This window comes from Symphalangus syndactylus, chromosome 8, assembly GCF_028878055.3.
Source record: "Symphalangus syndactylus isolate Jambi chromosome 8, NHGRI_mSymSyn1-v2.1_pri, whole genome shotgun sequence".
In the NCBI taxonomy this organism is placed as follows: Eukaryota; Metazoa; Chordata; class Mammalia; order Primates; family Hylobatidae; genus Symphalangus; species Symphalangus syndactylus.
The window spans coordinates 107,602,119-107,615,694 of record NC_072430.2 but is presented as its reverse complement, the minus strand read 5'-3'; the positions used below and the strand labels follow the sequence as shown (position 1 = coordinate 107,615,694).

Sequence of the window (13,576 nt, the reverse complement as noted above, 5' to 3'; positions counted from 1 at the left end):
ACGGGGTTTCACCGTGTTGGCCAGGCCAGCCTGGTCTCGAAATTCTGACCTCAGGTGATCCACCCACCTTGGCCTCCCAAAGTGCTGGGATTAGAGGTGTGAACCACCACACCTGGCCTACTTTACTGTATCTTATGGAGAGAAAAGTATCTTCTATCAGATACTTACTTTGGGAGGCCAAGGTGGGCGGATCACTTAACATCAGCAGTTCAGGACCAGCCTGGGCAATATGGCAAAACCCCATCTCTACCAAAAATACAAAAAAATTACCCAGGTGTGGTGGCACACCACACAACACGCATCTCAGTGAGCTGAGATTGCACCACTGCACTCCAGCCTGGATGAAGGAGTGAGACTCTGTCTCAAAAAAAAAAAAAAAAAAAGATGCAATAAAGTATAACTGGATCTTTTCAGCTTTTAATAATTTTATGACTAAATGAATTTTTACAAAGCTTCAAAAATAGATTATATAATACTTCAAAGGTCACCATCAAAGGTTACATGGTACATGTAAAATCTGGGGATGTTTAGTGATCTTAGGGCCAGAGTCTCTTCTTGAAAGCCAAGGCTTATTGTACATAAACAGAAATAAGGAACCCAGGCTAACTGTGAGAGATAAAAGCTACAGGGAAAGAGAACAGAATAGGCAATATTTACATAGCTCTGGATCGGGCAGGGAAGGCAAAATGGTTGTTAAAGAATAAGGCAACATGGGGCACGGTGGCTAACGCCTGTAATCCCAGCACTTTGGGAGGCCGAGGCGGGTGGATCACGAGGTCAGGAGATCGAGACCATCCTGGCTAACACGGTGAAACCCCGTCTCTACTAAAAATACAAAAAATTAGCCGGGCGAGGTGGCGGGTGCCTGTAGTCCCAGCTACGCGGGAGGCTGAGGCAGGAGAATAGCATGAACCCCAGGGGGCGGAGGCTGCAGTGAGCCGAGATCGCGCCACTGCACTCCAGCCTGGGTGAAAGAGCGAGACTCCGTCTCAAAAAAAAAAAAAAAAAAAAAAAGGATTAGGCAACATGGAGACAAAACATGTATAAATAGGGAGCTATGTGGAGGATTTATTGAGGAACAGAAGATTCATGGAAAAGCTGATTTCCTTAGGATTAGGAAAATGTACAACATAGGTAAGTTATAATACCCACAGTGTAAATACAGTGGTATCAAAGACTTGTTTGAGCTGCTGTAATAATGTAAGAGTCTCTTATTGCTCCTCCTTCCATTCCTCACGATACACATTTTTAGGACTATATAGGCATAGGCATTGGATTGGTTTGACTCTCAGGTGATGCCTTAGATTTAGCTCTAAATCAGATTTAATTATAAATCTCTGGTAGATTCCTCAAAACAGTAAGAATCACAAAGGCACACTGGGATAACACTGAAAAAAGAATTCTCCTTAAGTCACTTGTGTGAGTCAGTTTGAGTGACTCATTCTCAAACTAGTTTATTTTTAGCTGATCAAAATTTAATACAGGAGAATAAAAAAGACATGTTACATAGTATATGACATGAAGGCAAACAGTTTTCAACACTAACATAGCATAAGAAAATAGCTTATTTACTCAAAACATACCTTCCACTCTGAAGTTGGATGTGGAGGGTGGTGAATGGTTCTACACGAATGAGATAGTGCATGACCCCCGCAGAATTTGAATAGTGAGTACCATAGTGAAACTTATCAATAGTTCCCATAGGATCCTCAAAATTTTCGTATCTGTGGGGAAAAAATCCTAAAGTTTTATAACCACAATAATAAAGTACATAAGGGGGCATAAGTTTGTATTTTATTTCCGAAAATATGGTTTTTAAAAAGTCCATCCTTCTTCATATGCCTCACTATCAAACTCTGTATTCATATCATCATTATACCATACTAGAAAATGGAAAAAGTTTTATTCCTTAATACTTTTTTCTGAACAACAAAATACCATAAACACTTCATTCTGGCATAGTTTTTATTTTTATTTTATTTATTTATTTATTTATTTATTTATTTGAGACAGAGTCTCACTCTGTCGCTTAGGCTGGAGTGCAGTGGCACGATCTCGGCTCACTGCAAGCTCCGCCTCCTGGGTTCACGCCATTCTCCTGCCTCAGCCTCCTGAGTAGCTGGGACTACAGGTGCCCGCCACCACACCCGGCTAATTTTTTCTATTTTTAGTAGAGACAGGGTTTCATCATGTTAGCCAGGATGGTCTTGATCTCCTGACCTCGTGATCCACCTGCCTCGGCCTCCCAAAATGCTGAGATTACAGGTGTTAGTCACCGCACCCAGCCTGGAATAGTTTTTGTTATGCAATAATAATACATGTTCATTGTAGAAAAATTAGAAAATAGAGAATCAAAACAGAAGAAACTTAAAATCAATTCCACATCCCAGAGATAATTAACACAAATTTTTTGGTGAATATCTATCTATCCTAATGTATAAATTAATATACAAATATTTTTTACATAAAAGTTCTACATATATTGTTCATAACAATATACTTTTCATTTTTCATTTAATAATTTTCATTTAACAATTTTTCATTTAACAATTTTCTACAGACATCTTTCCAAATGACTGAGTAGTCTATTTTTAACAGGTATATAATATTGTATAGATGTAACACAATTTAACTATTTCTTTACTTTTTAGACACTTAGATTGTTTCCTTGTATTTTTTTTTTTGCTAGTATAAAGCACTGTGATAATTAAACATCCTTTTGTTGCCAAGGTAACAGGAAAAAAAAAAAAAAGGAAGAACCAGTCAAGAATTGTGAAAATTAATACCTAGAAATCTAAAGGTAAAAGAAAAAAGAGATGGTGGATAGGAAAAAGGCCTAAACCAGATTATTACCAAAAGATATACAGTGATTCTTCAAGGTCTATCACTGATACATGCGTAATTGGTCTGAACGGTGACATCTGAATTAGTGTGTATAAAATCTAAATAAGAATAAAAGTTTTTTGTAGGCCATAAACACTGAATTTCAAAAACGAAAATAGTAATGGGTTCATTAAGCTGGAGCCAATTTCCTTTTACATACTAATCATGAATATTCAGGGTAATAAAAAAGTTTTCAGGTCAAAGCCATTTGTATCTATGCAAAAATGTGCCACTAAAATGTAAAACAACTTGTATCTTTAATTACCAATAAAATAAGTTATTTATATGAGTGTTGCCTGTAGAACACTGTTTTAAAAAATTACAAAACCTTCTTTTGGTTATTATCAGATAAAAAAGTTTGACTAATGGCAGTGATGGTATACATATATACACAGCAAAGTTCCATTGGTAAATCAAGTCAAATCAAATATTAAACATCGTAAAAATCCTAGGGAAGGTTTGCAAAGAAAAAGTAGAAAAAAAAAGTACCATCTACTTTCATATCAATCTATAACTAAGTTAATTTGTAAAATAGTTTTGTTCTTATTATTAGAATTCAAAACTCAAAAGTCATCCCTAAGTTCACAGGGAGAAAAAGGGAAATTAAAATCAGGTTATTCTGTTGCCTGTGGGCAGCTTGCCTTGAAAAAATTAATCGTGAGAAGTTGACAGGGTAGATCATAAACAGAACTATAAAATTTTCTTCTTCTTATCAAAATGACATGTTCTAAATTGCCACACATTCTCTCTTCTTCATTCACATTATTACTGAAAACACATCAGTATAAGTTGTATATCTACCCAAATATTATATTAGACAGATACTTTAATATGTTTGATTATTAAGTTATAAAGTTTAAAACATCTTGGAAGAAAAATTTCAAGAATTTATTACTCTTTAGCACGTACTTATTACCTGGTAAAAAGAAATTCTGAGCAATATCAATTTAAATTTGGTGATGAAGGGAAATCAACACAAGTATAGTCAAGATTTCTGAAGGGCAACCAAGATATTTTCAAGAAAACTTAGTGAAGTAATTATCAGACTCTGATTATCAAATGTAGTAGTACATTAAAAATAATTTTTTGGTTGGCCATAGTAAAAAATCAATACAAATTCAAAGAAGCAAAAGGAATAAGAAGCACTTACTTTTCTCGCATAGCTTTGGCATTTTTTTCATTAACTACCCCAATTGGTTTGGAAAGATCTCGAAATACAGCAGGGTTATTAAGGTCCAACTCTTCTGAAGTATAATCTTGTAAAATCCAGGGAAACTAAAAGAGCCATAATTTACAATTTAGACATTCCTTCCTAGAGAAGCTAATATCCTCATATCTAATATCAAATGGTTACCTAAAGACAAAAAGGGATAGTCTCTAAAAATATTTTTTCCCTGTTGTAAATATCCATTCATCTTTAGTTCAATAACCAGAAGCATTATTTCCTATAATTCCACTGGAATCTTTTCTTTTCTTTCTTTTTTTTGAGACAAAGTCTTGCTCTGTCGCCCAGGCTGGAGTGCAGTGTCATGATCTTGGCTCACTGCAATCTCTGCCTCCTGAGTTTAAGTGATTCTCCTGCCTCAGCCTCCTGAGTTGCTGGGATTACAGGTGTGCACCACCACGCCCAGCTAATTTTTGTATTTTTAGTAGAGACGGGGTTTCACCATGTTGACTAGGCTCGTCTCAAACTCCTGACCTCAGGTGATCCACCCGCCTTGGCTTCCCAAAGTGCTGGGATTACAAGCATGAGCCACTGCGCCTGGCCCCACTGGATATTTTCAATGAAGTGAAAGAAAAAAGGCTTTTATTTAAATTAGTTTCATGTTTATATACTTTTTGAAAATAACTAGGTAGAAAACATACAGAAAGGCCAAAGTGTTTTTATATTTTTTAAATAAAAAATAATTATCATGTATATACTTCTGTGATTTATAAAACTGTAGAGCAATTCCACATTTATAAGGTTTATGCAAAACTTACCACAGGATACTGTGCAAGGTCATTATAGGTTCGTCCTGCCATTGTATTTATTTGAATGAGGTAGTCAAAATTTGATATCTCTCTGTTTACCCATTTCTAGACAGCACAAAAAAGAGCAATATCAAAATTTAAAAATCTACATCTCTTAGACATTGGTAGCTATTACTGACAGTACCAAGAACAGGCTAAAAAAAAAAAAGAAGGTACAACAGGGAGATAAATCAATATACTTTTCCTAAATTTACTTCTTTTAAAATATTGGTCTCTAAAAAAGGAACAGAAAATTCAACATAAATCTTATACCACAGTCTAGAAGGTCTTGATAAAAATTCTTTCCTAAAAAAAAAAAAAAGACTTGTCTTTTCTTCAATTAAATGTTTTATTTGAACACCTTAAAATTTTTATTTTATTTATTTATTTTAGAGAAATGGTCTCACTCTGTCACCCAGGCTGGAGTGCAGTGAAGCAATCATAGCTCATTACAGCCTCAAGCTCCTGGGCTCAAGCTATCTACCTGGCTTAGCCTCCCAAGTAGCTAGGACTAAAGGCATGCCCTATTACACTGGCTAATTTTTTAAACTATTTGTAGAGATGAGGTCTTGCTTTGTTGCCCAGGCTCGTCTCACACTCCTGGCCTCAAGTGATACTCCTGGCTTGACCTCCCAAAGCATTGGGTTTACAGGCATGAGCCAATATGCCCAGAATAAATGTCTTAAAATTTCACATTTTATTTCATTTTTTAAATTACTTTTTAATTTTTGAGACGGAGTTTCACTCTTGTTGCCCAGGCTGGAGTGCAATGGCGTGATCTCAGCTCACTGTGACCTCTGCTTCCAGGGTTCAAGTGATTCTCCTTCCTCAGCCTCCTGAGTCGCTGGGATTACAGGCACCCGCCACCACACCCAGCTAATTTTTTGTATTTTTAGTAGAGATGGGGTTTCACCATGTTGGCCAGGCTGGTCTCGAACTCTTGACCTCAGGTGATCCACTCACCTTCGTGCTGGGATTACAGGTGTGAGCCACTGCACGTGGCCTAAAATTTCGAATTTTAGAAGGACTATTCCACTTAGAAATTTTTGTTACAAATTGAAATTTTCATAAGTATATTAAAAAACAGTATCTTGATATATTAAAACTATCCAACTATTTTAATGAAACACTACATTAATTATCCTCAGAGGATACTTAAGTATAGCCCAATTGTTCTTGAGTGCCAAGTTGAGGGATCAGCACTTAAAGAATAAAGTTTATTGCAGAGGCAACAGGAAACGTACTTTATTAAGTAAAACTTTTTTCACTGGCAATAGTAAAGAATTGCTGATGGGTCTTGAATAAGGGCAACACTTAAGAAAGATTAATGTGTTTGTGGGAGGAAGGAGAGAACCAGGAAGCAAAGATCCCAATTAAGAGACTACGAACAGCCCTGGAAAGCCAAAAACAATGGCTTTCCTTTGAGTCCTGGCAGAACAAATTCAAGTGACACTGGGATATAAATAAGAATATAATTCATGAGAGCATTAATTCACTTTGGTGGTAGGAGAATTGGCATTTTTTGGCCCTTTCCAGGCCCTTTTTTCCTTTTTTTTAAACCTCATGCATTGATTATTTTTATTATTAAGATTTTAAAACCCATGTTATTATTATTATTATTTTTTGTGACAGAGTCTTGCTCTTTCACCCAGGCTGCAGTGCAGTGGCATGAATCTTAGCTCACCACAACCTCCGCCTCCCCGGTTCAAGCGATTCTCCCGCCTCAGCCTCCCGAGTAGCTGGGATTACAGGTGCCCGCCAACACGCCTGGCTACTTTTTGTATTTTTTAGTAGAGATGGGGTTTCACCATGTTGGCCAGGCTGGTCTTGAACTCCTGACCTCAGGTGATCCGCCTGCCTCAGCCTCCCAAAGTACTGGGATTACAGGCGTGAGCCACTGCGCCCAGCCCTATTTTTTAAAAAGAGAAAATTATTGACGGATATACCCATGAACTGAATGATACAGGAGGTGGCAGGGAGGGCACTGTCTATGTGAGGGAAACAAAGGAAGATTCAAAGATAATTCAAAAGATCAGTCTGAATGGAAGAACAGTAGTTGTAAAAATCAAAGGAAAATAATCAGAAGAAGTCAAGTTTTATTTAAAATGAAGAGCAGAACAGTTCATTAGAGACCATTACAATTTCCTACCTGTGTCAATCCTGATGCTTTGAATAACTCCTGTGGTGATCTGCTTCCATAATAACTATTTGGAGAATGAAGTGACAATAGTCTGCTATATATTTTGTTTCTAACCTATAAAAAACAGCATTTTATACTTTAAAAACGAATCAAGACAAACTTGGAAGATTATGGTAGTCACAATAGCTGTATTGAGAGACAACTCACCCTTTTAAAGTATACACCTTAGTGTTGCGTGGTTTGTTTTGTTTTGTTGAGACAGTCTCTGTCGCCTAGGCTGGAGTGCAGTGGTGTGATCTTGGCTAATTTTTTTGTATTTTTTGTAGACATGGGGTTTTACCATGTTACCCAGGCTGATCTCAAACTCCTGGGCAACAAGTTATCCTCCCACCTCAAGCTCCCAAAGTGCTGGGATTACATGCATGAGCCACCACACCTGGTCTCAGTGGTTTTTTTTTTTTACTATATTGAAACAGTCGCGTGACTATCACCATTATCTAACTTCAGAAATTTTTTATCACCTCAAATAGAAATCCCATAGTCACTAACAGCTACTTCTCAATTCTGCCTCCTTCCCATTCCCTGACAATTATTAATCTAATTTCTGTCTCTATCAGTTTGCCTGTTCTGGACATTTCATATAAACAGTAGATTATGGTTTTAATTTCTCTATTATACTTGCTGAGATCAAGCCATGTATGTTTACAAAAGTTATCATGTATAACGGAAATATTATTAGACTTTGAATCAGAAAACTTGCTCAAGTATACTTCAAATTTAGTTCTGCAATTTACTAATCATCTTGGCAAATAAATTAAATTAAACATAATATCTATCCTTATAGTACTGTGAATTATTCAGGGCTATACAAATGCAAAGTTATAAAATTCACTTATAGTTTCTTTAACTATTAAGAAAGGAATAATGGAATTTGCCTTTTTTTTTTTTTTTGAGATGGAGTCTCGCTCTGTCACCCAGGCTAGAGTACACTGGCGTGATCTCGGCTCACTGTAACCTCTGTCTCCAGAGTTCAAGCAATTCTCCTACCTCAGCCTCTCGAGTAGTTGGCATTACAGGTGTGCATCACCACGCCCAGCTAATTTCTGTATTTTTAGTAGAGATGGGGTTTCACCATGTTGGGCAGGCTGGTCTCAAACTCTTGACCTCAAGTGATCCAGCCGCCTCGGCCTCCCAAAGTGCTAGGACTATAGGTGTGAGCTCTCACACCCAGCCAGAATCTGCCTCATTTATTTATTTATTTTGGAGACGGAGTTTCACTCTTGTTGCCCAGGCTAGAGTGCAATAGCGTGATCTCGGCTCACTGCAACCTCTGCCTCCCAGGTTCAAGTGATTCTCCTGCCTCAGCCTCCCAAGTAGTTGGGATTATAGGCATGCGCCACCACGAACAGCTAATTTTTGTATTAGTAGAGATGGGGTTTCACCATGTTGGCCAGGGTGGTCTCGAACTCCTGACATCAGGTGATCCACCCACCTTGGCCTCCCAAAGTGCTGGGATTACAGGCGTGAGCCACTGTGTCTGGCCAAATTTGCCACATTTAATCTCATGGTTGTTATAAAGATTAGCTACTTTATACAAATGTACTTTAAAGACAATAAAGTTATACAAACACCTAGTACTTAGTAGGGGCAGACTTAGTTTAATTACATGACACAGTTTTCCATAAAACACATGCTTTGTATTTTCCTATGAAGGAAAACTTTCTTGTAATAGTAAAAAGACTTCCTTTTGTAAAACTAGAAGAATGGTCTTTAAACATCTTAATCAAATCATCAATAAGTCAACCTGGGTTCCACAGAAGAATGGAAAATTAGTTATTGTATGTGCTAATGTGAGTCTTCTGAAAAGCAGATGCCAAGACACAATTAAAATGCAAATATTTTACTAGGGGAGATGCCTACGAGAGAAAATGGGAGAGCTCTACAAGGTGGGGAGAGCTGTCAAACTGTAATACATGTCTGACCTCAAGTGAATGAGAGAGGGAAGGAAGGCCGGGCCCAAGCATTCTCAGTAATGAGCCCAAGCTTACACAGCTACTGGTGGAGACAGTACATGGACCCTGGCAATCTGGCTTTAGAGCATATGCACTTAACAACTTACATTACTTAAGAATTTACTATATTTCTAGAAGAAATAGATTCCTCATTATTTTTGAATTTGAAACCAATCTAATTTAATAAATCTTGTCATAGCTTACATATTGTATATTACATCACAAGTGAATGTAATGAGGCACTAAAAATTCTACTTTATCTAGCCATATATATAAAAACTGAACTCCCCCAAAACTCAAATGTAAATAAATCTCAACAAAAATTCATACACTGATTAGCCCCCAAAGTATATATTTTTTCCTCTAACATTTTGTCTTGACAAAAGAATACAGCCCAAAGTCCCATTAGAACTCACTAGCTGGAAATGTATTTAAAGCTAGTATTTTGGGATTTCCTGAAACCATAATACATACCTCTTTTTTGAAATTGAGAAAGTAGTTGGATTGGTCAACATGAAAAATCTCAAGGGCTGATCTTCTTAAGTTGTAACGCCGGAGGTGAATCTCCCGAATTTGAGAATGAGGCCACTTGAAATCAAAGCCTACTCCTGAAAACAGAAGAAATCTTGTGACTGAGATATCATATAAAGTTACTCATGCTATGTAGAAAATACCTCTTAGTTCTTGACAAAAGGTTTTAGGAAAAAGAATTCAATTTCTATACTATATAAACCATTTGTTAAATGTGTTGGATATTTAAACTGGTTCTTTTAAATTATGTTAAAGTTCTATAACTATTCTACTGCCTTCCCATTGGAATACAATATAATTCTGAATATATCTCAGAAACAGTTTTCCTTTTCTCTGTATGCTGGCATCTTAGATTTAATCATCCTTTTATTATCACATAAAGGATGACATGAGAAGCCTATAGGAATAAGTACACATACAAAGGTATGATAAAATGAAGACTGTATTAGGTTGGGTGCAGTGGCTCACACCTGTAATCCCAGCACTTTGGGAGGCTGAGGTGGGTGGATCACATGAGGTCGGGAGTTTGAGACCAGCCTGACCAACATGGAGAAACTCCGTCTCTACTAAAAAAAAAAAAATACAAAATTAGCCGGGCATGGTGGCACATGCCTGTAAGCCCAGCTACTAGGGAGGCTGAAGCAGGAGAATTGCTTGAACCCAGGAGGCAGAGGTCTCAGTGAGCCGAGATCGCACCACTGTGCTCCAGTCTGGGCAACAAGAGCAAAACTCCATCTCAAAAAAATAATAATAACAAACACTGTATTTTGTAACTTACGTTTACAGCAATTCCCTCTAGCCAAACCCTTAAAAATGCACTGATAATTTTTAAAAAGCATTCCCTTCCACACCTTGGTGAATAACAAATTTGACTCCTTACTGACTTTCCATTTCTCCTTTTACATGATAGACAGTTCTATCTTACTGCTTTCTTCTTCTCATTTATGATTGATAAATTGGATACTTAATTATTGAACAGCAAAAATTATTTTTTCCAGAACTCCTCACCATCTTCTTTTTCAATGCTGCCATCATAGAAGTAAATGTGTTGAGTAGTGATTTCTAATCTGCCAGGAATTACATCAATTATTGTAATGAGTTCACAGTCTTCCATCAATACCAATTTTTCTTTTTGATCCTGTTCTTCCTCATCACTGTAAAAACAAAAAGCCAATAAACAGAAAAATCTAACCATTTATTTTTCTTAAATAGAAAAGAATACCATATTTAAATATAATCTATTTTTCTTTTTTTTTGAGACAAGGTCTTGCTGTCACCCAGGCTGGAGTGCAGTGGCACAATGTCGGCTCAATCACTGCAACCTCTGCCTCCTGGGCTCAAGAAATCCTCCCACCTCAGCCTCCCAAGTAGCTGGGAATACAGGTGCATGCCACCATGCCCAGCTAATTTTTATATTTTTGATAGAGGTGGAGTTTTGCCATGTTGCCCAGGCTGGTTTTGATCTCCTGAGCTCAAGGGATCCACCCACCTCGGTCTCCCAAAGTGCTGGGATAATATGCATGAGCCACCGTGCCTGGCCTCAAATATAAATCACTTATCTGTCAAATTAATGTCCAGGAAAGAATATCTGAATTACCCTCAAGAAGTATTCTGCATATTAAATTACTTAGTGTCCAAATATTTTTATTACTCAATGATTCAGTTTCATTAAAAATAAGCTTTACATCCTGATTTTATATGACCCATTATAATAAAACACAGTGAACCTGTAAAACAACTAGCAGAGGACAGTTGAAAAATAAGGCAATATTGGTCATGTCATTTTAGTTATATTCTGGGAGACATGAATTGACCCACAAAATACATGAATCTGTGACTAAGACTGCATTGTAGTGGTGTTTGTAAATAATTATTAGAAGTACTAAATATGAATCTTAAACTATAAAATGAGACTTTCAAGAGTAACTAAAACTAGAGAGCATCACCATCATAGCATTCCCCTAACAAGGGAACTGGAGATAATGCAAAGAGCTACTATTGCCATACCTTACTTAAAGTGAAGTCACCTTACATTAGGAGGAATACTATTTATATTTGCTGGAGGAAGTAACTGGAGAGACAGTCTTTTGGTGGCCTAGGTGACTTTAACTGCCAAGTATAGAAATAGGAGCTCCTGGGTGGGCGCGGTGGCTCATGCCTGTAATCCCAGCACTTTGGGAGGCAAAGGTGGGCAGATCACCTGAGGTTGGGAGTTCAAGACCAGCCTGACCAACATGGAGAAACCCCGTCTCTACTAAAAATACAAAATCAGCCGGGCGTGGTGGCGCATGCCTGTAATCCCAGCTACTTGGTAGGCTGAGGCAAAAGAATCACTTGAATCTGGGAGGTGGAGGTTGTGGTGAGCCGAGATCACACCATTGCACTCCAGCCTGGGCAACAAGAGCAAAACCCTGTCTCAAAAAAAAAAAAAAAGAGGAATGGGAGCTCCTACCACTCACAGAATGTTATTCAAGTAAATCTTTTAAGCCAGCTACTCTCTGGTCCTAGACATTTCATATCTGCCTTATGTCCAGGGTACCAATGACTAAGTCTAATTTTATTTTTAGTGGGTTTCCATGAGAAGTTCTGTATCACCAATTTAAGTTTGTAATGTTGCAACCATTTATTTAAAACTAAGCTTTTCTTTTTTTAAAAAATAATTACTGGAAAGAATGTTTTCCCAAACACTGAAATACTAATATTTACAGTGATAAATAGAGCAATGAGTAACCCTTAAAAAGTAAATAGTCTGAGGGTTATTTATATTAAATGACAAAAAGTATTTTGGTTCTTCAGTGTAAAACAAATGAGTCTGACATCCATTAAATTCACTAGTCATCAAAGAAAGAAAAAAAAATCAATTAAAAAGCCAACTGAATATCCACCAAGATAGTTCCCTATATAACTGCCCCTACCCAGTACCCTGAAAATAATAAAGGAAATCTAAAAAAAATTACTGAACTAATACAAATAAAAATCCTGATTATGCCACCAAAGGATACTACTGAATCTAGTCAATTTGTAATATACATATTTTTTGAGATGGGGTCTCACTCTTGACACCCAGGCTGGAGTGCAGTGGTGCAATCTTGCCTCATTGTAACCTCCACCTTCCAGGCTCAAACATTCCTCCCACTTCAGCCTCCCAAGTAGCTGAGACCAAAGGCTCACATCACCACGCCAAGTTAATTTTTTGTATTTTTGGTAGAGATGGAATTTTGCCATGTTGCCCAGGCTGGTCTGGAGCTCTTGAGCTCAAGTGATCTGTCCACCTCGGCCTCCCAAAGTGCTGACAAATTGAGGGCCACCATGCCTGGCCCTCAATTTGTAATATTAAAATGAGCTTCAAAGAAATATTTGCCATGTGTAGTTTATAATGTAAACAAATAATATATTTGGGACATAGCTACTCATTCTTGGCTGAATATGTGGCTTTACGAACATAGAAAGTTAAATATTAGGCTGGGTGCAGTGGCTCACACCTGTAGTCCTAGCACTTTGGGTGGCCAAGGTGGGAGCATCACTTGGGGTCAGGAGTTTGAAATTAGCCTGGCCAACATGGTGAAACCCATCTCTACAAAAAATACAAAAAATTAGCTGGGCGTAGTGGCACAGGCCTGTAATTCCAGCTACTTGAGAGGCTGAGGCATGAGAATTACTCGAACCCAGGAGGCGGTGGTTACAGTGAGCCGAGATCGCGCCACTGCACTCCAGCGTAGGTGACGGAGTAAGACTCCATCTCAAAAAAAAAAAAATCAAATCAAATCAAAACAAAACCCCCAAAACTCACATTAGGGCAGATATACAAATCATGAACTTTAAAGGTAATCCCTAAGCCATGTACAGATCCACTGGCAAAGGATGGCAGTCTTACTGGATCAAGGGGTTTGTTTATTTTAGATATGGGGGGGGGGTCTTGCTTATTTATTTATTTATTTTAGAGATAGGGTCTGGCTGTGTCACCCAGGCTGCACTGCAGTGGGGTGATCACAGCTTA

The 13,576-nt window shown here is 37.6% G+C and overlaps 1 protein-coding gene across 2 annotated transcripts in view; it reads right to left on the bottom strand.

The window, feature by feature from the left end:
* NBEAL1 (neurobeachin like 1) overlaps positions 1-13,576 on the bottom strand; it is a 230,526-nt gene that overhangs the window by 45,816 nt on the left and 171,134 nt on the right. For both annotated transcript variants that reach the window (XM_055290242.2, XM_055290243.2), the window contains 6 exons: positions 10,588-10,733; positions 9,523-9,656; positions 7,046-7,150; positions 4,867-4,962; positions 4,034-4,158; positions 1,584-1,724 (listed from right to left, as the gene is read on the bottom strand). In XM_055290242.2, the coding sequence (XP_055146217.1) occupies positions 1,584-1,724; positions 4,034-4,158; positions 4,867-4,962; positions 7,046-7,150; positions 9,523-9,656; positions 10,588-10,733 (747 nt within the window). The remainder of the gene's footprint in view (positions 1-1,583; positions 1,725-4,033; positions 4,159-4,866; positions 4,963-7,045; positions 7,151-9,522; positions 9,657-10,587; positions 10,734-13,576) is intronic.